A 27,391-nucleotide genomic window follows, 5' to 3' on the forward strand; every position below is an offset into this window, starting at 1 on the left:
CTAAAAGTGAGTTTTTCAGCAAATTGCTGAATTTTTGTCGTCTTTAGATTTTTTTTTCCTGGAGGAAATAAGAAACAATTCGTATGCTAGATCTAAAGTTTCATTAAAATTGCTTATGCCCTGTCTCAGGCATTTTAAGTGGGCCATCTGTCTAAACATCTCTCTCTCTTTTTTTCTGATCATTTCCTCGACTTATTCATGAACCATGGGAGGGCTCCTTTGTAGTCGCCATGTAGCTGGTTCCGTCTACCCCCACTGAATACATCTATGTGCTTGCATAACATATCTTTTCACCATGCTGGAAATTCTCTGAACTTGGTTCAGATGAATGGCCCACTTTTCTGAAGGCCTTTTTCTTCCTGCAAAGATTTGTATGCAGAAGCTGACCTCTGTGGCTATGGAATGCAGCGTATTATTCTTGATCATTTTACAGACCACCCACTGTGAAAGTTATGATCAAGGATTGCTTAATGATTCTTTGACCACTAACATTGTTTTAACTCAGTATTTCACTCTTAAATAGGTAATGGCACAATCGAAAACCAGCTTTTGTGAGTATCTCATAATATGGTTTTGAGATGCTTATAATTCTTGATAACTAAAGGTTCTGTGAGTTATGTTTACATAAAATCTGCCTTAAAACATGACATATAATAGCAATGTATTTGAGTTAGTATTATTTACACTTTTTTGAGTAAAATATTCTAGTAAGTTAAATGTATTAGCAGTAAGTAACATTTGGGATAATCAGCTGACCATTTTTACTATAAAATACAGAAAAATGTAGTTTTATTGAACATAATCATTCTGGTTGGCTGATGATAATCAAAGTGGACAGGTCTGGGTAAGAGCTATTATTTGACTTGCCTTGTGAGTAGCTGTTTCTGTGAATTCCCTTTTCCTGGATTTTGAGGGTTTTGTTTGTTTTTTGAAGTCGTAACTTAAATGATATCAGCTTTTCAAGTAGCAAGCTGCACAGATGAAATTTGTGATCAGAGGGCAACCTCTTTCGGCATGTAGTTCAGTAAAGAAGCTATTTTCTGTGTACCATTACTCTAGTGAGTTGTGTGAAACTTCAGGACTTTTTCTCTCCCTTTCCAGAGAGTTGTTTATAAAACCCTTTGAGACTATTTTGGATTTAGTGGATAAATGTAACTCTTTTCTAAAATGTAAAATAACCCTGTCAAATGTAACTGGTCCCATTATAAGCATGTTTGTGCTGGTGAGGTTTGTAGCAGTGTTTGAATGTGGTTGTGTTACTGTAGTTGCGGTGGTTTTGCAGAGATAGAGCACATGGGCTTTCAGGTTGGTATGTGTTACTATCTTTATAGTTTATCATCGTTTATTTCTGCTGCAGAGCTTATGGATCTCTGAACAGGGCAAATACGCCCAAACCCATCCATTTTATTTTAAAACAAAACAAAACGACTTTCAAACTTAGCTCAAGCCAGAAGGGATCTTACCAAGTTGTGTTTGTAGAAGAGTGAACTCATAAGGAGATTTTACAGTGTGACCATTTTTTGTTGTATCTTGTGGGCTTGCTTCCACAGGGAAGCGTCTTTCCCACATCCTCATAACAGGTCACCTAGAAAGATGTTTGAAAAGTGCCGCTTCAGGAGCTGGGTGCTCCAAAGGAGCGGTAACTTTCCTGTCACCTCCCCAGAGCTGCACTAGCTGTATTTCATAGGTGTAGAAATGATGGTGCCAAAGGACAAATGGAGTCCCTGTTACATTGTTAGTAAGAGAATGGGCTGAGATGAAACCTCAGGATTTCGACTCAAAAGAACCTATGCTCTTTGCACAAGGTCCCTCTTGGGGTAGGTTATAACATATATGAAACAGATGTAGATCAAACTAAAACAATGGAAAAATAAATAGTAGTTAGGTTCTGAAGGGAGGCAGCTCCATCTCGCCACCGTCTGTAGGATTGCTTTCTGTGGGAAAATGCGGTCTGGGTTCCAACAGGATGTCAGGATTAACTTCCCAGCTCCTCTGGAAACAGAGGCTTGTTGCATAACTAAAAGGGTCTCCAGGTTTACTGGAAAGAGTTACCTCCTCCAGGCTACTGAGTTGTGAAAAATACTAAGCATATAATATAGGTTAAGCAGAAGGGAGATGACTGAGGTTTGTACTGTGATCAGTACCTATAATTGGAGAACAGTATATGAGAGAGATGATGTTCTTGAAACATCTGTTGGTTTGTGGGGCAGAAGGAATCCAGGGTTTCCTTGAAGAGATTTCAGTTATGGGGGGAGGGGCAGTGAGTGTAGGTCCATGGTTGGGACTAATCAAAGTAATAAAAGTTACCATTTATATGCACTGTTTAATTTAATCCTCAGCACATCACTGTGATGCAGATGCTATCATATGTCTACTTTGATACATAAGGAGACTGAGACCTAACAGTTGGCTCAAGGTCAGAATTAATTAATAGCAGGGCTGGGTTTTTTATCCACCTCTGTGAGTCACCAGAGCCTAAGTTTGTGACCACTGTGCTTAGTTCTCTTAGTTTGGTTTGATCTTAGTTCTCTCTTTAGTTTGGTTTTATCTGTGAAGTACTTTAAAAGTTTGGTGCAATCAGATATACAAGTCAGAGAATAATCAGAAATAAAACTGGATATAAAGAGTAGGGCCTTATTTAAAGGAAATTTGAATGGTAGGTAAGTTAGTTAAGATTTAACCTGATGTGAAGTAGAAAAGCATGGAACAATCTGGAGCAGAAGAGTTACATAATTATTTTGACAGCAAAGATTTAAGAAAGCTATGTGGCCAGTAATATTAGCTGTCAGGTTATTTCTCTTAATACCCCTGAAAAGGTCAGGTGTTAACCCCCATTTGAAGGTAAACGGAGTGAAGTCTAGTGAGGTCGTCTGTATAGTCCAAGAACATCCAGGTAGTAAACTAGGAGCTTGGAGTCCATGCTTCTTTTGGAGCGAACTCTGTCGCTTGGGTGACACGGCTTCCCCTTGTGGTGCTCAGCACATAGCAGGTGCTCCTCAAATTCCTTCCTGCCGCCCCCCTCAGCCCTTTCTCCTCAACCTGCACTGGGACCTGAGGATACCAAAATAAGGCATGATCTTGGTCTTTTAGGAGCTCACAGGCCAGTGGGGGAAACACACTAGACAAAGAGATGCCCCGTGGAAGAGAGTGCCTAAGTAGAGGTGGGGTTGGCACACAGGAGTGCTCTGCCCCACGCCATCTTTCCTCTCTCCTCTCCTCCCCCTCTGCCTCCTGTACGCTTCCCTTTTGTCCTTTCAAGCCCTCCTGTGTAAAGCTCTGTCCTCTGAAAGCGTCCTCTTTAAATTGCCAAAAGAGCATCCTTCCTGTCTCTGCCTTGTGCATTAAGTATTGATTTTTGTTGATGCGTTTTTAAACTTTTCAATAATTTTCATTTCTGTACTATTTAAAACATTTCTTCATCTTCAGAAAAAAGTGGGCCGAATAGAAATGTTCGCCTAAATTATCCATCATCCTCCATTAGACATTGTGTCTAGAGATGATTTGATTATAATCATAGTTTTTGTGACTGAATTTTTTAGTAGAATAAATACACAGAGAATCCTTTTAAAGTTTGGGGGAGGTGTTAAAGCATAACCTGCAATATTTTTTCAGAGCTATGACTTAAGATGGAGTCTGGATACTACCTGTTTAGTGCATCATAAGTATTACTCTACAACTATAAATAATGAAAAAACTTATTATTTAAATTAGGTTAATTCAGAAATCGTTAAAATTTTGTTACTTTAAAAAATTGTGAGAAATATTTATATTCAAAAAATGTTTTTGTCTCTGGCTGTTTGACCCAGTTTTTCTGGACCATGTCATGTAGATCATTGGCAGGGAAAGACCTGTGTGTTAAGACTAGCATCACTGATGTATTCTTACCCAACCAAACAAACAAAAAACCAAAACAAAATGAGAGGATATAAGGAAACTTTTTGGAGGTGATGGATATGTTTATTACTTTAATTATGGGGATGGAAACACAAGTGAATAACTATGTCTGAACTCACTAAATTGTATGTTAATTATATGCAGTTTTTTTTATACCAGGTATAACTCAATAAACCCAGGAAAATAAAAGAATAACATTTAAAATTTTTGAAAACCATCTGGAACAGTAACCAAATATTGAAAAGAAATTAATATCATACAAAGTTAATTTTTGAAAGACTGTCACAGTTAAGCAACTCAAATTCGTAGAAGAGATCATGGTACTTTGAGTAGATGGAGGTACTACCACAGTTATCCCAGAATGATCTCCATTGTCCTTGGAATGTCTGTGTGTTTTTTGTTTTCAGTTGCTCTAGTTTACATCTGAAAGCTTTTTTCCAAGGGTAGAACCTTTTACAATAATGTTCTGAAGTACAGTCTTCCCACTTAATGTCGAAGGAAAATCAGCTTACTAAGAGAATACTATAAAATTATTAACTCTTTTTCTTTTTTTCTACTTTAGAGTGCCTATTATTAAACCACAAATGGCTAACTGGGAGCTCTCAGTAAAATTGCATGATGAAGTTCATACTGTCATAGCATCAAACAGTGGGCCAACATTCTCTGTGAGTTTTCTTTCTTTATTTTTGTCAATCTTGAAATTATCTGTGAGTATTTAAAGCAATTTTTAACCTGTTCAGTGACTATCATTGAATCTGTAACATAGCTATGTATTTGTTTCATCTTCTTTAGGAAGCTGAATGTAAATGGCAATTTTTGTTGTCTCACGTTAATTAGGAAATACATTCTGAGATTTAGCCACATTCTAAACCCACTTCCTGACACTTGATTCATTTTCCTTTTGTTATTGAGAAGTAATACTTTTGTTTTTGTCACAGAGAAGAGCATCTTTAAGTATAATTCCAAACATATGATAGCTGTGGTAGGTAATCATTCTTTAAAACAAGTAATCTGAAGCCTATATGACATTTTCTTGAGACTTCATGTTGTGTGAGACATTCTTGAGGCTAAATTTACCTTGCGGTGACATTCCTTTGTTTCAAAGGAACTTAAAATTTGAACTTAAGCCCTTTGGATAGTACCCATGATAGAACTGCTTTAGTTTAATTCTGGTCTGTACTGAACAATGTTACATTAAGATTTAATGTTTATACTGTGGTATGAATGATATGTTTAAATACTGTGATTTGAGATTGCCAGAAAAATACTATGAAAGGTTAACTTGCGTCCTTTTTTTGCTTTCAGCATGAACGCACAGAAGCTGCTATGTAGTTAGTACAATGAATGTTTTATTAATCTACATTTCTCTTCTTGTGGCTAAGTTGTAATGAAATGTCATTTGGTTGTGTGGAAAAATCTAAAGATTTAAACAGGATATGAAAATTAAAATTATATCATTTCACAGAAATAAAACCTGGTGAGGCTGAGGTATATGGTGGTAGTTTTGTTTGTTTTTACGTAAACTCTACCCCCAGTGTGGGGCTCAAACTCCCCACCCCCAGGCGCAGAGTCTCGTGCTCTACCAGCTTGAGCCAGCCAGGCACCCGCTGGTGGCAGTTTCCTGATAGAAAATACCACAAGTCAAGAGTTAAGGAGAATTCATTTATGCAGCATATGCTTATCACGTACCTAATGTGTGCTAGGTAAGTGCTAGGCTGTGACACTGGAGAAGTGGACATTCTTATGTGGTAGTCATTCACAAGTAAATGAGATTAATTCATGAATGAAGGGTAGTCTCCTTGGTTGTCTTTAAATTTTGTGATTCATTCTATATGCCAAAATTGCTAAAGCATTTGTTCTTAAAAGGTATTTCAGTCAAGTGTCTTAAAATGAAAACTGTGGTGGAGTTAATTGTCTTATGGTGTGTTTTGTGATCGGCTTATGTGATTTTTTACATTCCTCCTTTCTATACATTTACATTTAGGAAAGTAGCTTTGTAAGTGGAGACATACGTGTACATCAGGTTGAGTAGCGATTTATACGTATTGAAGTAAAGAGTATAAATATTATAGCATTTTCCTCGGGGAAGGTTAACTTTACAAAAATGTAGACTTAGCATAATTTTCAGTTCTGTACTGAGTCACCCTGAAGTGTTACTGTTCATCTGATCCTCCCAATACAGTGTTTTTCTAAGCAGTGCCTTGCCTTAATAAGAAAACTGCTCAGATTACTTCTTAGAGCTGTTATTTTCTTGTGCTTGTTTCAGATTCCATGTTGAAAAACTAGAGACCATTAGCTCAAGTGGTGTCTTTGACTTTTTCCTTGTTTTACTTTTTAGCTCATGAGCAAAGTAGGGCTGTTTAAAAAAGTTATTCCATTAAAAATTTCCCTGGAAAATATCCACCTTGATAGATAGTATCAATAACTACTACCCCTATTTATTGGCTTTGCTACTCTCAGAAGTATCAAACCTAACGAAAAGCAAGTACTCCTGATAGTGTGTACTTTTTTTTCTAAGTGTATTTGGACTGAGCTTCATTTGACATCAGTCTTATTGAAAAGAGTCAGGGTGAATAGTATAGACTAAGGAAAGGCTCATTGGTATGAAGTCTTTAATAGTGTGGAACCTCTGCTCTTAGGGTCTCAGGGGAAGAGCTGTGACTATTGGTTTTCTAGATCACCCACTGCCGCATCAAGGAAAAATTAATTGTCCTAGAGGTGACCATCTAGGTTAATGATCACAGAACTAGTACCGGCAAAGTTATATGCCTATAGTAATGCTTCAGATAGTCCACATTTTCAGAGTTATTTTAATTACAAAAATTTAAATTATAAAATATTTCAAATGAGGAAAGTACAGCAAATGTACAAATGTTCTATACAGGTCTCTTATTAAAAAAGAAAAAAATTCATGGTTACAGCTAAATCCCTTCTTTATACCATCCCATTCCACCCATTTCCTCTCCAGAGGTGATAACTATCCTGCAGATGCTATGTGTCCTCCTTGTACATATTGTTACACTTCCAGTATGCATGTATATGCTATAATAATAGTAAAAAAGAAAGTTGTGAAAATATAAGTAATGATACAATTTATGTAAAATTTTGAAATACACAAAGCAAAAACAATTTCATTTACAACAGCATCAAAACAAAAAAATAGGACACTTAGGAATAAGCTTAACCATGGAGGAGAAAAACTTGTACATGAGATACTACACAATGTTGCTGAAAGAAATTAAAGAAGACACAAACATATGGAAAGTCCTCTTGTGTTCACAGGTTGGAAGACTTAATGTTGTTTTGATGTCATTATTACCCAAAACAATCTACAGATTTAATGCAATCCCTATCAAAATCCCAACCAAATTTTTGCAGAGATAGAGAAATCCATCCTAAAGTTCATATGGAATCTTAAGGGAGGGATCCCAAATAGCCAAAACAATTTTGAAAATGAAGAACAAAGTTGGAAAGCTCACACTTCTTGATTTTAAAACTTATTACAGAACTACAGTAGTCAAAATGGTGTGGTACTGGAATAAGAGAGACAGACAGACCAATGGAATAGAATTGAGAGCCCAGAAATAAACCCTTGGATATATGGTCAAATGATTTTTGATAGGAGTGCCTAGGCAATTCAGTGGGGGAGAGGACAGTCTTTTCAGTAAATAGTAGTGGGAACATTGTATATCCACGTGCAAAAGAAAAAGGTTGGATCCTTGTCTTACACCACATACAAGATTAACTCAAGATGGATCAAAGACCTAAATATAAGAAGAAAACCCGGGAAGAGTCTCATGACATTGGATTTGATGATTTTTTTGATTTCTTGGACATGATGTTAAAAGCCCAGGCAACAAAAGAAAACATAAATTATAGTATTAAAACTGGTGCATCGAAGGCCCACAGCCAGCAGAGTGAAAAGGCAACCCACAGATTTGCGTATATCTCCATATATCTGACAAGGAGTTATTCAGAATATATAAAGAACTCTAGTAACTCAACAGCAGTAAAACCAAACAACCAGTCTGATTTTAAAATGGGCAAAGAACTTTAATAGACATTTCTCCAAAGAAGATAGAGAGCTGGCCAATAAGCACATGAAAATATGCTCAGCATCACTAATCATTAGGGAAGTGCAAATCAAAACCGTGATTGGACACCAACTCACAGTTGTTAGGGATGGCTATGGTAAAAAGCAACACAAAATATAGTAGTTGTTGGTGAGGCTGTGGAGACACTGGAATCCCCATGCAGCTGTTGGTTGGAGTGTTAAATGGTGCTGCTGCTGGGGAAAACAGTTTGGTGGTTCCTCAAAAATTAAAAGTAGAATCCCCATATGACCCAGCACTACCTCTGCTGAGTATTTACCCCGAAAGAATCGGAATCAGGGTCTTGAAGAGACATTTGCACACCGTGTTCAGCAGCATTGTTCCAAATAGCTAAGAAGTGGAAGCAGCCCAGATGTCCATTGATGGATAAGTGGATAAACAAAACGTGGTGTATACCTGTCATGGAGTATTATTCAGCCTTAAAAAAAAGAAGAAATTCTGACACATGCTACAACATGGACGAACCTTGAGCGCATTGTGCTCAGTGAAATAAGCCAGTCACAAAAGGACAGATACTGCCTGATTCCAAATCATACAGTTCGCAAGGTGGTTAAATTCCCACACAGAAAATGAAATGGTGGTTGCCAGAGGCTGGGAGGAGTGGGGGGTGGGAAGTTACTGTTTAAAGGACATAAGAGTTTCAGTTTTGCAAGATGAAAGGTGTTGGAGATGGCCAGTGGTGATTGATGCACAACAAGGTGCATGTATTTAATACCACTAAACTGTACACTTTAAAATGGTTAAGGTAATAAATTTTATGTTACATAAAAATTTTAAAAATCACAGGGGCCAGCACAGATTAGTACTTTTGAAAAAATTTAAAAGCAGGAGGATGAAACTTTGGGGAAACAAAGGACACTTGGTAGAGGGAAAAGTGAAGTGAGGGAGTAGTAAATGGGATGAAATTTTATGTTTTAGGTCTTCGTGAATATAAGGATCAGAATGAGTAGCAGAATTAATTAAGTATAAAATCTGCTCAATACAAAGTTGAAATATTATTTTGCATATTAAGATGATAAAAATACCAAAAACAAACTGAGTTTTACTTATATTTATTTCATGATTCTCTTCTGAATTCCCAAGATATTTTCCATTCTCTTTTACTCTGTGTAATGTGAAACTGGTCAAAATAGTTTATGATAAAAGAAAAGATCAATGCATTTGTTATCTTAAAGATGATGGCCTAAATTCACATTGAAAACAATTCACTTGGAAGAAGAATGTCAGAGTGCTCTTGATGCAAAAAAATCAGCTCAGGAGTTCAGGCTTCCTAAAGACAGAAAAATGAGCACTGTATGTGCACTGATTTTTTTTTTTTTTGGCCTGATATTTATATTAACTACTAATAAGCAGAAATAATAACAGTTATATATGATCCTTGATAGTGATTTAGATATCATTTGTTACAGTGAGCTACTGATTGAAATTTTCTAAAGATTCTGTAAGCTGCTTCTTAAGAATAACCAGAATCCTTAAACTAATGAATTTGGGCATAACAATGGAATTTTTCTTAATAGTTGAAAAAATATAAATGATCAAAAGTAACGTTTAGGGGCACCTGGGTGGCGCAGTTGTTAAGCATCTGCCTTCGGCTCAGGGCATGATCCCGGCGTTCTGGGATCGAGCCCCACATCAGGCTCCTCCGCTAAGAGCCTGCTTCTCCCTCTACCACTCCCTCTGCTTGTGTTCCCTCTCTTGCTGGCTGTCTCTCTCTGTCAAATAAATAAATAAAATCTTAAAAAAAAAAAAAGTAACGTTTAGCATGGTCAAGGAAAATGAAAATTGTTTTCATTAAAAAAAAAAAAAACTCTTCAGTTCATTTTCCTAAAGGAGATTTTATTATTATTTTTGCTTCTTATGGAAAGGTCAAACTTTCCTTTTTGATAGCCATAAAATTTTGCTGAATTTCTGAATTACAGTCAGAATCTTTTCATTCTTCCAATTTAAAGTAACTATATATTGATATAATTTATATTAAAAGTTAAATGCCAGAAATCCACTTTCTCAACAGCAGTTTTGTGCAGCAAAGCAACTATAACTGGAGAAAATGATAAAAATCTGTATTGTAGATGAAATGTTGTTGTATGTAGAAAATCCTAAGAAATCCATTAAGGAATTGTTATAAACAATAAACAAGTTTAGGAAGGGTTCAGGATACAAAATAAATATATAAAAATCATTTGCATTTCTACTTTTTGCAATGAACAATCCAAAAATAAAATTATGGAAAAAGTTCCATTAACAAGAGTATCAAAAGAGTGAAGAACAAAAGAGTACAAATTTATACTGTGAAAACCACAAACTATTGAAAAAGAAATGAATGGAAATCCAAATATAAATAGAAATCTTCTCATATTCCTGAATTGAAAGACTTAATGTTGTTATGATATCAGTATTTCCTAAGTTGGTCTACACATGCAATGCGATTCCTTCCAGAATCCAAACTTTTTTTTCCCAGAAAGTGACAAGCTGATACTAAAATTTATATGGAAACTTAAGGGCCCCAGAATAGCAAAAACAATCTGTGAAAAAAGAACAAAGTTGGAGAACTCTGGTTCCCTTTTTCAAAACCTACAGCAAAATGTTTCATAAAGACAGTCTAGTACTTGCATAAGGATATAGAATTGAGAATCCAGAACTAAATCCCTGCATGTGTGTTCAAGTGATTTTTGACAAAAGTGCCAGAGTAATTCAATGAAGGAAAGAATAATCTTGTCAACAAATGGTGCTGGAACAAGTGGGTATCTAGATGTAAAAGAATAAATTGATCCCTATCTCATATTGAGTTGATATACCAAAATTAACCTGAAGGGGATAAAAGATCTGAATGTAAGAGATAAAACAATAAAACTCTTAGAACAAAACATAACAGTACATATTCAAGACCTTGCATGTGGCAGTGGTTTCTTAGATGTGACAAAAGCACAAGCAACAAAAGGAAAAATAGATAAATTGGTCTTTGTCAAAATTAAAAACTGTGCTTCAAAGTGTACTAACAAGAAACTGAGAAGACAGACCACAGAATAGAAAACATATTTGCAAATCATGTATTCAGTAAAGCACTTGTATGTAAAATACATAAAGAAAACTGGGGTGCCTGGGTGACTCAGTTGGTTAAGCATCTGACTCTTGATTTTGGCTCGGGTCATGATCTCAGGTCATGAGATCGAGCCCCACATCAGGCTCCGTGCTAGACGTAGAGCCTGCTTAAGATTTTCTCTTCTTTTCCTTGTGCCTTCCTCCACTCTGCTTGCACACGCTCTCTCTCTTTCTCTCTAAAAAGTGAAACAAAACATAAAGAAACTTAAAACTTAATAATGAAAGAAACCCAATATAAAAATGGACAAAATATCTGAATAGGCATTTCTCAAAAGCATATATACAATTGCCAGTAAGCATACACAGAGGTGCTCAACATCATTATTCATCAGGGAAATGCAAATCCAAACCACATTGAGAGAGCACCTCACACCACTAGGATGGCTATAGTAAAATAGATAATATCAAGTGTATTGGAAGATTCATAGAAATCAGAGCCCTCACACACTGGTGGTGGAAATGTAAAATGGTATAGCTGCTTTGGAAAACAGCTTCGCATTTCCTTAGAAGTGTGAATATCTGGGTTATCCAGAGCCTTGATACAGTTTTGGTTTTGTTTTTTGTTTCTTGTTGTTGTTGTTGTTGTTGACAGTGAGAGCAGGGGGAGGAGGTGGGAAGGGGCAGAGGGAGAAAGAGAGAAAATCTTAAGCAGGCTCTGTGTCCAGCACAGAGCCCATGGGCTTTGGGGTGCTCTGTCTCACAACTGTGAGATCATGACCTGAGTCAAAATCAAGAGTTGGACCCTTAACTGATTGAGACACCCAGGCACCCGTGACTCAGTTCTGTCACAAGTATTTAATCATGTATATTTAAACAAGTATTTTTAGACTTAATTATATCCTTGTTACTGTGGTAGATATGTTTTACCTTCTAAATATTTCAAATAATAAATTTTCCAGTAATTGTTGCTGAGCTCTGAGCAAGTCAAAGGTGAATTAGATGGGAATATATATATATCCCTTTACCCTTTCTACAAAATAATTTGATAACATCCATCAAAGACCTTTAAAAATGTTCATATTCTTTGGTCTGCTGATTCCACTTCTAGAAATATATCCCAAGGAAGCAATGAAAAATTGCTAATATGAATATGATATTATGTTGAAAAAAAGATGATTTAAAGGCAGCTTGCCTTGGAGATATCCATGTAAAGAATCTCTACTTATGATGGTGAAGAGAGACTTGGAAGTAATTAAAATGCAGTGATAAATGCTATAATAGAGGTGCCTTCAACCAATTAAATCCATGAGAAAGATGAAAGAAAAAGTACTCAACTGGCTGGGGGAAAGGAAGGATCTAGGCGAAGGCGAAGAAGTTCTACGTGGCAGAGATGACTAATGAGTAATAGAACGTGATTTATATATAAGTCACGACTTGCCTTGGAAATCGTGCTATAAATAGGCAAGGCAAAGCACAGGCATGTGGTCGCAAGCTAAGTTTACTGAAAAATCAGAGACATCTTCTAGTGATACCTTTAATTTCTTACGATGTTAAGTGTGTGTATCCTGAATTTTTTAATTATTTGTTTTCCAAAAACAAACTGAGGAAGAGGTTTCCTGGTCTTGTTCTAGTTGCATTGTTGTTTTGGATACGGAGTTTAGCCTATTAAAAGGTATTTTCATGAAGCAGCTGATTACTCTGGTCTGCAGTATTGAAGATGTACCCTGTGCCAGGCACTGTGGGAAGCACCGCACATACTTTATCTCTAAATGAGGTAGCAGGAAAACTGAAGGCGGGTGTTACTAACCTAGTGTGCAGGTGGAAGCTCGGTAGCCAAAGCCACAGAACTTGTGAGCCTAGAATCTAAGATAAAACCAATGTCAGTATGGTCCAAGGCCCATGCACTAGTACCTCTCTTTTTTCTTATTTTACAAAGTAGTTTTGCTAGACAAAATTCTGAGAAATAGTAGCACTGTCATGGAAAATAACAAGGCGTAGTGCATTTATTTCTAACCAGAATACTTCTGTCACATGATGAAAGGAATTTTCTTTGTGATATGCTGAAAGTCAAGGCTTTCAGCCTTAAGGAATCATGGAAGGTACGACAGGTACACAAAGCACAAAAATGTACACAATATTACATATTCACTGTACCCTGTGGTGAAAAGTACACAATCAGGAACACTTGGTTAGGAGTAGCTGTTAGGAAGCATTTTTAGTATCTTATTACCTCTTGTAGATGTTAACATGTTTTTTGAATTGGTGTTAAAATTCAAAATGTTGAGTTTTAGCAGTGGTTTTAGTTTTATCCAAGTTGGTAATAATATCCAAAAGCAATACAGGATTTGAGATAAGCATAGAGATTACTTAAAATCTTTAAAAAAAAAAAAAAACACAACTGGTGGGATGTTTTCTTTTTTTAAGATTCTATTTATTCATTTGACAGAGAAAGAGAGGCAGGCAGAGGGAGAGGGAGAAGGAGCAGGGATCCGGGGCTTGGGGCTCGATCCCCAGACCCTGGAATCATGACCTGAGCTGAAGGCAGATGCTTAACTGATTGAGCCACCCAGGTGCCCCTGGTGAGATGTTTTCTTAGTCAAGAAGTCTAGAACAAATGGAAAACGGTTAGCTATAGTAGAGTAAGAAACTCTCAGACAATGCGTATGTAATTATTTCTTATTATGCATCCATATGTAATTATTATTTTTTATTCTTTTGTTCATCACCATTTTCTCTGTTTGGAAAGAAAACTATAGGGTGGTAATTTCAATGATATGACTCCTACAAAACATTTCCCTCCCTCCACCACAGGCATCTAAAGATGAGACAATTTTACATCAACCAAACCAAACATTGGTAAGAAAACAAAATGAAACCTCTTTTAGATGCAAAATCTTATTTATATTTAAAAATAATGATAAAACTTAAAAATCTTTTTTTTTAACAGCAACTCAGTGTTATGATCATGTAAACTACTTATTTTATTAGGTAATTTTTTCACTTAGACACCCGCCCCCCCAGTTTTAAAAAGTATGCTAGACAAAGTAGCAAAAATATTATGCTATTTGGGGAAAATATTCTGTTAATTAATTTTTTTTCCAGAAAACATAATATCGTGTAAACATGAAATTCTTTCACTTTGGCAAAAACGTTTATTTTCTTGATAAAGTTATTTTTCCATTTGAGAAAAAATTGCTAGGAAAACAAGTTTATGCTTAAAAAATGTTAAATATTTTTTATAATATAAAACCACCACAAGTAAAGCCAGTAGAGAAGCCAACCAACCAAAGGAGAAATTTGCTGCTCATTTTGATGACAAAAGGGAAATGTTCTTAATATATAAAGGAATCTTACAGATCAATATAAAAAAGACCAACCTTCTAGGTGAAAAATGCTCAGATAGCTTGTAGCAAAGGAAATATAAATGGCTCCTACACATATGAGAAAATATGCTACCGTACACAGAGAAATTCAAGTTAAATTCATGACATAACCATTTTCCACCCGCATTTTGGCAAAGATGAAAAGTGTGATAATTCTCTAATTGTATAAGGTTATAGAAAAATATCTGCTTGTGTGTTTATTGGGGGGTGTATAAATTGATAGCCTCCAGGGAGAGCTATTTGGCAAAATGAATTTATACTACAGGATATGTTCCCGTGCAGGAGATGTACTAGTATGTTCGTGGCAGTATCGTTTGTAATAGCAGAGGACTGGAGACAACTGGAATGCCCATCAAAATGGGATAATTGAATAAAGCCCTATCACTGAACTACTGAATAGCCATTTAAAAGGTTCTGAACTTTCTCTGCATGCTGATACAATAAGTGACAAAAGCAGTGTATTTTCATTGTGTAAGAAAGAACGTATGTGTTTGTTGTGTGTATAGAATATCTTTGGAAAGAGCCACAAGAAATTGATTAACCGTGGTTGCCTTTGAACTGGAGAGCTGGATGACTGACCCCATGACAGAAGTGAGGATACATTCCTTATACTAGATGTCCCTTTAGTAGTTTTTGAATTTTGAACCCATTTTGTGTTACCTGTGTCCCTACCCCCGCTTACCTCAAAAAAGGTGTTTCAAAATTGTGTAGTGGAAGGTCAGGAAGATATGAGACTATGAATTAATGGAATTTTAATAACCTGTCAAGAAACTCTTGTAATGCCTGTGGCATCTAGGGAAGTGGTCACATGAGCAGCTGGCTCATTGAATAAAGAGCTCTGATACACACCTAAGTACACAAAGTACAATTACTGAAACTCCTTCAGCTAGCACTAGCAACTTGAAGGTAGTTGCTGGAGATCGCTTAGTAGGCTATGGTGAGAGGTTGATCTAATGTGAATTAAGAGACTGGAAAAAGCAAAGGAAGGGCAGTAACATGAGTGAGAGAAAGGAAATTGAGTCAGATAGGTTTGGACAGTCCCTCCAACAGCTTCCTTTCTTTGTTAGGTAGGTGTGTACACTGTGTAGAGAGATTACTATATAGAAGAGCCAGAGAGATGTATGTCTTGCTAATAGCAAAAGGTAGTGAGAACTCACTGCGAAAGTTTTGCTCAAGGTCCCAGAATTCGTAGTAATTTCATCGGTCCTAAAATATCAGTGGTGGAATGAAATTATTCTCTGCTACTTTTGGTTTAAGGTAGAAGGTCCCAAAGTAACTTGCTTTTCAATGTGACGTCTTTATCTCAAGCTAAAGAATATCCTTTCAAAGCCTGCTTTAAAAAAAAAAAAAAAAAAAAGCCAACTCCTCCAAATCAGCTTGATGTCTGATAGGAGGGGGTCGGGTAAATGAGGTTGTAGAGAAATCAAGTCTGAAGAGTAACCTTGCACAGCTTGACCTGTTTACTTTTCAAATGCATCCTTGTTCAGTGGGTATGGTACTATACTTCTGTGTACTTCTGAACCATGGGACTGAATTTTCATAAAAGGGTGAGGCTCCTGCGCATGTAATCTGGAAAATTGCTAGTCTAATTGGGCGCACAGTTGCACCTGTACCCTCTTGAATGACTGCCATGTTGTGCTCAAGAGTCAAGGAACTTGTTATGTGACTAAATGAAGAAAAAATTAGTTATAAAATCCAGTTGCTTTGGAAATGGAAAACACTGTACGGTATTGGTTGTTACCATATTAGAGTTGGCAAATACTATAATTAAGACTTTAGGTGATTTTTAGTATTATTCCCTGGTTTCAGCCACTTTCTGAAGCATTTTATTTAGAATACAACTTTAGACACCAGGCATTCAGGTTGAGTCAGTTCACCTTTATAAGCCCTTATAAGTAATTCATTGCAGTCTAGTAGCCTGTTAAGGGCACTGCTAACATTTCTCCCACAATAACTTACTAAAAGTTATTTTAATTATTTTATTATATTACTGGCCCCTCAAACTTATTTATAAATGAACAGTGAAGCAAAGTGTTTAACGTGCCTTTGCTGAGCGACTCAACCATTAGATGGATTTTGATCGATTTATACCCATCATACATTTATCATTTCAGTTATATAGTTTAATAGCTGTTTATTGAGTACCTCCTACAACATAGGTCCTGGAGAACCAACAGGAATGAAGAGAGATGCTGTTTTCACTCCTCGTAGAATTTGTCTGTTGAGGGTGACAAGGACAGAGGTGTGTCCATCAAGTAGAACAGGTGAGCTAGGACAGTAATTTGGAATTTGGACATGTTGTTGACAGTGTTTGAGATAGACAAGTGGAGATCTTTACTAAGCCTTTGTATTAAGATTCTGTGGTTGTAAGAAAGTATTTTACAAAGGTGGAAAGGTCAATGATGCCAATGAATATTAAGAAGTCACAAAAAAGAAGAAAACAGGTGTGCCAGTTGGATTTAGCAGAAATAATTGATCGTGGAGAGAGCAGGGCCTGAAGCAGGACTTGGGGAGGAGAGGGCTGGCAAGTTAATGATGAGCAAAGCGGACATGCACGGGTCCCAGAGGGCCTTTTAAACCATGAGTTTTGATTTTACTCTGAGGTTGTTCATTATCTCACCATCCCTTGTTAGAGCATTTTATAAACTATGCTCTAGAGAAGACTCTTGAGGATTTTTTGAAAGTCTAAATTGTGTTCAAATTGATGTTTTATGAATTAATAGACTATGTACTTTGATCACCATTAGGAATGAATAAATTTGTCATACTTTCATTTTATATCAGTTTCTTTTACTCACTAATTCTGGTATGAGAAGGCGTTTTTTGGTTATTGTTTTGTTTTGACTCCATTCTTGTTTTCACATGGGGGAGCAGAAACAAGTTTCAGGCCCCTTAATCGAATCCCACATAGTTACTTGCTATCGTAGCATAGTGTTTGTTTTCTTTGTTGCACTCATCATAAACTTTGATTCTCTGTATTTCTTTGCCCACTTATGTAATTTCAGTCTCTTTACACTAAAGTATAAGCTTTATAAGGATGAGGGCCATGCCTTGTTTACTACTTGTACTTCTCAGGAAATGTCGAGTGGGGGCAGGGTGAGGGAGGAGGGTGGGAAGGAAGGAAGGAAAAGGGGGTAGAAAGTTGAAAAATCACTTCCTGATGGTAGGATGAGGCTTCAGCTGATAAATTAAAATATTACATCTATTACATGCAGAGTGATCTGCACCAGCAGTTGCCTTTTGTATGCTCTCAACAAATTAGTTACAGAACAGGATATCAAATTCAGCCATTGTGTTTGCCGGTTTAATTCGTTATGATTAAAGAAAACAATGATTTTATTCATTGCAAATTCAGCACCTAGAAAATGTAATTCCAGATATCAGATTTAAGCTTTCTTCATTCATTTCAAAATTGAAAGTCATTCAGACTGGATTTATGTATGTAGTGTAATTTAAACTACACAATCACTGTAAGTATCATTAAAGGGGAGACAGTTCTTTTTATTCATTAGCGGAATGTTCAGAGGTTTAAAACTTAAGAGATTTTTATTTGCTATCAGATATGTTGTTCTAGCTACTAGATCATATGCAATGTTCTCTGGCCTTTCATGGGATAACATGGCAAGCATGTAGTCCTATATTGGTCTGCAAAACACCTCAGGAATGGGATGGGCCTGGGGATGCCTGGGTGGCTCAGTCAGTTAAGCATCTGCCTTCAGCTCGGGTCATTATCCCAGGGTCCTGGGATTGAGCCCCGCATCAGGCTCCCTGCTCAGTGGAGAGCCTGCTTTTCCCTCTCCCCCTGCTGCTCCCCCTGCTTGTGCTCTCTCGCTCTGTCAAATAAATAAATAAAATATGAAAAAAAGAAAAAAGAAATGGGATGAGCCTACAATAAGTGATTGCCTTTATAAGGAAGCGTACGGAAAGGTTAGAGTATCAGCTCTTAGTAGGGTAAACCCCCCCCCCCCGGGGGGCAACTGGGTGGCACAGTCAGTTGAGAGGTAGACTCCTGGTTTCTGCTCAGGTTGTGATCTCAGGGTTGTGAGATTGAGCCCCGCTTAGGGCTGCCTGCTCAGTGTGGAATCTGCTTAAGACTCTGCCTCTCTTGCTCCCCCACCCCGCCACATGTGCATGCTCTCTGTCTCTCTCAAATAAATAAATATTTTAAAAAAATAAGTAGTTAAAAAAACCCCACAAAATCCACAGTTTGGCTGTGACATCTTTTGGTGAGGTTCAGTCTTGGTTCCCTCTTAGGGTGGCCTGGGCTTAACTGGTTTGACTAGGCTCAGCTGCGCTTGGGTCTAGCCTGGAGGCCAAGGTCAGGTTTTTCATAAAATGGGGCAGGAGAATGTAAGGATGAGTCTTACCATGCAGACATATTTATAGGGGGGTCTGAGCCATGCAGTAAATGTATCTACCCAGCAGCAGTGTGGCGCAGTGTAAGCCTACCCCAGGGGGACAGACAAGAAAATGAGCTGAGTGATAATCCAGCCTACCTTTGGTAGGCTTGTAAAGAATGTGATGTCTCTGCACTCTGGAACTCGAAGAACACAGTGAAGAAATTGGGCTTTGAACTTCATTTTTTAAAATCCATTTTATTTTTCTTATAATTATTGTACTCACCTATACAATAAATAGGCTGAAAACTCTTTTCTTTAAATGTCATTAGTGGGGCACCTGGGTGGCTCAGTCAGTTAAGCGTCTGCCTTCGGCTCAGGTCATGATCCCAGGGTCCTGGGATTGAGTCCTGCATTGGGCTCTCTGCTGCTCCCCCTGCTCGTGCTCAATCTCAATCTCCCTCTCTCAAATAAATAAAAACTTTAAAAAAAATGTTATTAGCAATAAAAGTGAATTTTTGTTTTGTTAGATACTAAGTTTTATTTCTATTTATTTATTTATTTATTTATTTATTTATTTATTTATTTATTTATTTTTAAAGATTTTATTTATTAGAGAGACAGCCAGTGAGAGAAGGAACACAGGCAGGGGGAGTGGGAGAGGAAGAAGCAGACTCCGAGCGGAAGAGTCTGATGTGGGGCTCGATCCCAGTACCCCGGGATCAGGCCCTGAGCCGAAGGCAGACGCTTAACGACTGAGCCACTCAGGCGCCCCTAGATACTAAATTTTAACTGCCAAGAGTCAATCTGCCTTTTGGGCTAGGAATGATGGGATGTTTTCCAAAGATCATTTCCTAAAGGACCATTTTAATGTTACTGACATCAGTTAACAGAGTCAAATGAATTTTAATATGCCATTAGGTGGCTTTTGTTTTTGCTCACATAGGACTTTACTGGAAAGCAAAAAAGAAAAATACACATTACTGATGTACCATCACTCAGAATATAGCATTATGTATCCTTTAGGGTCCTACAATAACAACCATCCTAAAATTGCAGGGACTTGGGTTTGTTTCTGACACACATTAGATGTCCATTGTGTGTCTGCTGGGGTGCGTCGTCATTATGAGGCTCAAGATGCCATGTTGTTAGTTGCCCCAACAAAGGAAGAGAAAGAGGGCAGGAATCATGCACTAGTTCTCAAGAGTGTCAGCTTGCATCGGCGTGCTCATTCCACTGGCAAAAGCAGATCATGTGACTCTTCCCTGGGCTCTGGGTGACAAGAGATCCAGTCCTATTGTGTGTCCACAAGAAGGAGAACAGGCTTAACCACCACCTCCCAAAATACCAGTTGGGAGGAAAAGCATTTATTTTTGTTAAAAAGAAAGTTGTTGTCGAAGAAATAAAATATTTTTATGAGTTGGTTAGATGCAGAATAAAAATTCATTGAGTATTTTGGTTGGAAGTTTTGAAAATCTTTGCATTGAAAAGTATATCTATATCTTTGAATTTTATATTTCATTAAATTTTCAGTGAAGTTCTTAGCAATGATGATTGCAACTTAAGAGTTTAACTGTTGTGATAAGTTTTATATTCTAACTTAGCCAACATGAAGTACCTTTTTACGGAATGTTATCTAATCATTTTTAGGACAAATAAAAAATGTATTTAGATTTATAAAATTGCTAAAATGTTTAGGATACAAAACGTTTGATTAATATATTCTAATAATACTTTGAATTTCCTCAGGGCCTCAGGAAAAGCAAAATAATATGAAGGTGTTTTTTTTTTTTTAAGCAACAAAAGCAATTTAAAAGGCGTTTGCCCTTTACCAAGAACATGATTTCAGTCTCCTGAAAAGCAAATTTAGGGAACATTCAAGCTGATTAGTTTCCTGTATGTGACTAGAAAAAGATAACCATTAAAGCAAACTCAATATTATATTTGGATATAGATAAAAGTTGACACCTTGAATGATACCAAGAGATGAATCGACAGTGAAAACTGCAGAGCCCCGGATATGGCTTCATGCGAGAAAGATGAAACCGTGTGGAATGGCATGTTACTCATATATAAATCCTGTAGTCTGATGAGTGACATTCCCAACTTCCAACAGCTTTTATAACTGCACTTGTTTACACATTTTATATGTCTCATTAATTTAGTCATAAATGATTAATAATGAATACATTTAAAGCTGTGCAGTGCACATGTTAGTACGTTGTATCATGCTTTATTGTTTGGAATTTAGGAAGGCATTTTAAAATTTGATTTTCACTCAGCTACTCTCATTTTTATACTTAATGTTTCCAGCGCTATCATTGGTACCCGTATGAATTAAATGTATACTTCCCCTGTAACTGATGTTTTTTTCAAGTTTTTATTTACATTCCAGTTAATGTACAGTGTAATATTAGTTGCAGGTGTAGAATTTAGTGATTCAACACTTCCATACAACTCTCAGTGCTCATCACTTGACAGGTGCATTCCTGGATCCCCATAACCTGTTTCACCCATCCCCCTACCCACCTCCCGTCTGGTGACCCCCAGTGGGTTCTCTCTAGTTAAGAGTTTGGGTAATTGACATTTTTTAGTGTTAGGATCAGCTCCATTTGTGGGTAATAGCTATTACTGAATGCAAATTTTTGAGTATACAATTCCAGGCAATATTTTAAATTAGATAATAATGTCAGTATTTAGAAAAAACTTTTTTTCTTTAATAATTTTTCTCTTGCAGTAATATAGCAGTGTGTATTTATTTCCAGAAATTTATTCTCTGCTATGTAATGTCCTTTGAATTGAAATCTTTCTGTTGGACTTAATTTGCTAAACTGTCATGATATGCCCCAAATTTTCTTGGGGCAAAAAAGGTAGCGCAGAAGTGGGGCATTAGCATGTGAACAGCTGTAAGTAGGATTCTAAACAATCTGTTTAGTGTTTTCATGAGTTCATGTTGAAGGAAAAAAAATCACAGAATTTTAGAAGTTATGAGAATTTCTTGGTTTTTCTGAAATGCTAGTCTTAAAGATCCTATCTCCAACTGAGATTTCAGAGATAAAAAATAGTCTAAAGCAACTACATAATATTTCACAAAATTTTTTACAGTTTTTTGAGAAACCATCTTACATGGTATTTATTGTGATTACTCATACTTGGTAATAAACTAGCATTGCTTAGTGCCTCTGGACTGAGATGCAGTAAATCAAGGCATGGCATTAGCTGATTTCCCTCAGGCTGGCATAGAGGGCCACACTGCTCTGCAGGCTAGCTCTGCTCTGCTGGGCTCACTGTGTGCTGTCTTTCCCCCTATTCCTGTGGACAAAACTATTCTTTTCCCTCTGCTTACCTTCACTGCCTAACTTAATAATTCTAGATTGAGTATGTAATTTTTTTTGTTTTAATTACTCTTTTTAATTGAGATATCATTGACATTAGTTTCTGGTATGTAACATAATGTTTCAATTTTTGTATATACTAATGTATGTACAGTAAATCCAGTTAACATCCATTATACATAGTTACAATTTTTTTTCTTGTGAAACTTGAAACATATGATACAGTATTAATAGTCACTGTGCTGTACATTATATCTGTATGGCCTATTTATTTTATAACTGGAAGTGTTTACCTTTTGACCCCCTTCTCCCATTTCACCTACCTCTGGCAGCAGTCCATTCTTTGTATCTGTGAGTTTGTGTATGTGGTATTTTGTCTTGTTTTGCTTTGTTTGTAAGATTCCACATATAAGTGCGATCCTATGGTATTTGCCTTTCTCTGATTTATTTCACTTAGCATAATGCATCAAGGTCCATCCATGTCATCGCAAATGGCAAGATTCTTTTTTTAGTGGCTGAATAATATTCCTCTGTGTGTGTATGTGCATACACATGCGTGTGTAAGCATGTGCACGTGCTCCACATTTTCTTTATCCATGCACCCATTGATGGACACTTAGGTTGTTTCCATATCTTGGTTATTGTGAATAATGCTATAATGAACATGGAAGTACAGATAGCTTTTTGAGTTAGTGTTTTCATTTTCTTCAGATAAATACCTAGAAGTGGAGTTGTTGGGTCTTACGGTAGTTCTGCTTTTACTTTTCCAGGAGCCTCCATACTGTTTTCCAGAAGTTATAAGTATTTGATTCCCCTAGACAGCTCCTTGTTTAACAGTAGAGTACATATTAAGCCTGGAAGACCAAGTGCCTCACCCACAGTTATTAGGTGAGCAAAGCCAGAAGCTCCGGGTCCCCTAATGGCTAGTCCTTCTCTTTTTATTGCTTTCTCTATAGTGAGAAAGAAACTCAAGTTTAGCAACTGTGAGGACAGTGTTAAGAAGTTGAAGTATTGAATTTCTTCTATTTAGAGAGCTTGTTGCCTACCCTCACATCTAATAGTGTTCCCTAAGAAAAAGATGTGATTGTTTAATATGATTATATGAGCCCACCATAACCAAGTACAGAAAGTTAAAAAGGCTTGGTAGGATAGACACTAAGACTACTTTATTCTGTTGGGATAATATTCCTAATCTGAATATAACTTTCTTTTACCACTGTATAGTCCAAATAATGGCTGTTAAATGGAATATTTTTGTCAAATCAACAAGTTTTTAAACTTCTGAGCTCCTTCTGGTGGCTTTAATTAAACTACTCCAGAGTAGTACTCTCCAGGAAAAAAAGTTAACTCTGCAGCCATGGCTAATTTTTTAATTAACTTTTTAACTACTTCCAGCCAACAAATATCTGAAACACTTGAAATATTGATGTATCTTCTCTGTTTTTGAGGGCTTGTGAAAGATGTACAAAAATAAAGTTGGAGGCCAGAAACCAATTTCAGATAGAAGTAAAAACTGTTCTGCCTTAACTCTGATTTTTCAGAAATCATGTAAACTCGTAACATTTCTTTTATGGAGCTTTGTAGTCCCTAAAAATAACATTGTCGTGGAGTCTCGATGTGCGTCATTTGTGACTGAGGGTTTTGATGTCTGTGCAGAAGGCAGACTAGTGCCCGCCTTTGAAATGTGGGAGGCAGTTTTAGATGCACCTCTCAGATGGATTTAATTAGCCCTTCCTGGGACTGGGTGTCCGCTGGTTGCAACTGAATTCTCATTTCATTCACCCATAACTAGAAACACCTCGCTTCAAACGGGCTTCTTCAAAGAAAGAGGGCTTTAGGGTTCTATGTTTTACTGCTGTTTGATGTTGGTTTCCCTTTAACTGAGAAGACCTTCTGTTTATACAACTGTTATTATTAAGAAAACATAGCTTTCTTCACCGAGGTTCCCTTTGTATCAGTGCTGGTTATTGGTGGAAGTCCGAGATCTGTGGAATAGATCTTGCTCTGTCAGACTATTTGAGCAGCTGTGTGTTTGCATATTTTGCTTATGGGAGGCGTGAACCAAAATGATGGCATAAACTTGTAGAATAATTCTTTAAGCCTGAAATTGGAATGCCAGCATAAGGTGAGAACCGGTAACTGAATATGTTAATAGGGCAGTTGTTTTAGAAGCTTATAACATGAACCACAAACACAGAGCAAATCAACTAGTAAGGGTTGTCATAATTTAGATAGTCACTGTGTTTTGATTTACTCTCCCTACACTGCATGGCTCATGATATGTTTTCGATAAATATGCTGAGAGGATCAAAACATATTGTCCATAGTAAAGTTATATATTTAAAAAACAGTTTCCTACTAGGTATGTTTGGGGTCTGTAAAAAAATTATCCCTAAATCTGTACATTTCATTAGAATGGCGACTTGGATTTACCCTGAAAATAATGCTCTTTCTTCTCTTTTTTCAGCTAGTGTGTCTAAGGTCTAGCATGCTTCATCATCAGGGCGGCTTTTCTCTTCTGTGCCCACAATTCTAATTACATTTCAGGGGTTTGTGATCCCTCCCAGAATCCTGGTCATTCATTGTATTTAGGATGAAATGCTTCAGGGGGTTTTGGGCTGTTCCCTTAGGGGCACAGGCTTGCATCTGTAAAAGTTTTTTTTGCTATAACATCCTGATTTGTTAAAAAAAAAATTCCTACAAAAATACTCTTTAACTTACTACTTTTTTCTTTTTATGGAAAGACAAAATTAATTTAGACTATTCATACTTAAAATTGTCCCACAGCAGATCCCACTGAAAAGTATGTAGCAGTATATGCTACAAATTCTTTTGGTGTCTTGTTTCAGTATTCCATCCAAGAGTCTGTAGATCTCAGGCTTGTATTTCTGCCTAGTTTCTTTGCCATAACTGTTCTTTCCCGTGTTATTTACCAGACCTAGCTGTACATAAATGCCAGATTCTAACACTAATGATCAGAGATGTATCACTGTCGAAGATATGAAAAAAAAAAAAGATTGAAAAAGGCTTTTATAAACAGTTTTTTTTAAAAAAAATTTTGAGCTATGCTGGCGTAAGTCAGAAAGGGACTTCATTGAAAGGGCCAACATATTGTTGGGAATTGATCTCTGTGTCCTTTATTACACATTTGGTGACTTGTCACTATTTGGGGGGAAATCCTAGTGTTAGATTTATGGACATGTGGATCAGGAATATTTCATTAAATTTAGTAAGTTTAATGTTTAAAATTTTTATCGAGATGATTTATTTAAAGTGTTCTTTTAAGGGTTCTGCCTTTAGTACAGTGCTACATGGTTTCACAGTCTGTATTTCCTGCAAATGTTCTAAAAATCTTGGTAAAAATATAAACTGTCAAATACAAAGGACAGAACATTGGGAATTTTCTTTTATATCAATTTGCAAGACAACTTGTTAGGGAATCCTATTTGTAACATTTGAAGTTAATAAGTACCATGTTACAGTCATCACGTTTTCTCTTCTGCAGACTAGGCCATCTTTTATATAAAAAGAAACATCAGAAGAAAAAAAGAAAGAAAGAAAAATCAGTCACACTGGATATAGAGGAACATAGGCAATCATTTTCTTCCTCCATGATCTTCAGTACAAAAATGAACTGTCAGCATTCACTAACAGGTTTAGTTTGGGGCTAGGTAAGTGGGTGGTGGAGGATTAATAATGTAACATTGTATTTAAAACAACAGTTTTTGAAGACAGATAAACCTCCTAATAAGTCACTTAGCAGTTATGTAACCTTGGAAGAGTCACGAAGTCTTTCTCAGCCAATGCTGAGATAGGCTCTGAGACTCAGGAAAACCTGAAGGCCATGTCGGATGGGCTTCAGTTTGTGTACCAGTCCTGGAACTGCTGGCTGTGAAATCAGTCAAAGTGACTTCTCTTTTCCAAGCTTTCCTTTTCTAATGTATAGCATAAGGTTAATGTTCTCCAGGGTTTTGTAAAAATCAAATGTGATAAAAGTATGTAAAGTTTCAAGTACAGTGGCTGTCATATAGTAGGCCCTCAAGAAACCATCCCCCCCCCCAAAATATAGACAATGTATTTTTTAAAAGAATCGAAAGTAACTTTTACGTTGCAAGCAGGTGTTTTCCATTATATGAGAAATTCTATAAAAATGAAAAGCTATAAAAATAAGACAAAAAGATATATACACACACATTGGCAAGACTTGTTAATATGGATTAATATTCTAAGATTCTCATATTTTTGGTTAGGATTGTATTAGTCATTTATTTTATGAAGCTCTTTTTGAGGCTAGAACAGAATACCTGGAGAGTAGTTACAGGGGTGATCCCTCACTTCCTGGTGATTCATCTTGGGGACGTTTTGTCAAGTGAGGCTCATGAGCCAGTGGCTCAGGTCCCCACCCTCGGCCCCAAAGGGCATGCCTATGTTGTTAAGGTGCAAGGCTGAGGGGTTCAGGCTCTTTGGGGGTATCTGTACCTTCTCCACGTAGAGCCTTTTTCTTCTCCATGGACTCTGCTGATGTCTGTTAAGAACTCCAGGCATCATGGAATTACCATACCAGTTGTTATAGTGACCATTTTTTGCAAAAAAAAAAAAAAAAAAAAAAAAAGACCCTTGCTGTTGGATTGTCAACAAAATGAGTTTATCTACAAATACCTAAATTGGCTCAGTTGAGGTGTAATCAGATCATCCTGTGTTTGGATATGCTACTTTGCTACTTTTGAAGCCTTGAGCAATTATTTTAACTTTTCTGAGCCTCAGATTTGTCATCTATAAAATGTGATTAGAAACCTCTCCATTGTAGGATTGCTCTGAGAAATCAGTGACTTTAGTGTTTATTAAATTATCTGATTGATATTAGGCACTGAGTGTGTGTTCCCTTTTATTTAGTCTAATTTTTGTGAACAAGTGACAGAAGTTAGACAGCTATGAAGAAAACCAAGGGGCATTCATAATCTGGGCATTCCTACCATTCTCTTCTGATTCCGTTTTTGTTTTTTTTTTTTTTTTAGGTATTTTACTTCTACGAGGGAAATTATAAAACAAACCATGCCTTTTGTTTCTAACTCAGTGTTTGAATCCCCCCTCTCCAAAGTAGATATTGTTTGAAATTTTAAAATTTAGTGCAAATGACTTTGAGCATGGCTCTGCATGGATATATTTGCTCTTAGCTGTATTCATAATGCTAGCGTGATGATGGTTATATATTGCTGTTACCCCATTTTGTTCCTTGGCTTTTTATAAAAACCGCTGATTGTGTTTGGATATGTGATGCATGATTGTCATAT

General features: G+C 36.7%; 1 protein-coding gene across 4 annotated transcripts in view; it reads left to right on the forward strand.

Annotated features, from left to right (window-relative positions):
* The window catches only part of PCCA (propionyl-CoA carboxylase subunit alpha), a 389,990-nt gene that overhangs the window by 250,893 nt on the left and 111,706 nt on the right, over nt 1–27,391 (forward strand). For all 4 annotated transcript variants that reach the window (XM_040624198.1, XM_040624204.1, XM_040624209.1 and 1 more), the window contains one exon: nt 4,457–4,559. In XM_040624198.1, coding sequence (XP_040480132.1) covers nt 4,457–4,559 — 103 coding nt within the window. The remainder of the gene's footprint in view (nt 1–4,456; nt 4,560–27,391) is intronic.

Source organism: Ursus maritimus, unplaced genomic scaffold (genome assembly GCF_017311325.1).
Source record: "Ursus maritimus isolate PB19 unplaced genomic scaffold, ASM1731132v1 scaffold_10, whole genome shotgun sequence".
Classification (NCBI taxonomy): domain Eukaryota; kingdom Metazoa; phylum Chordata; class Mammalia; order Carnivora; family Ursidae; genus Ursus; species Ursus maritimus.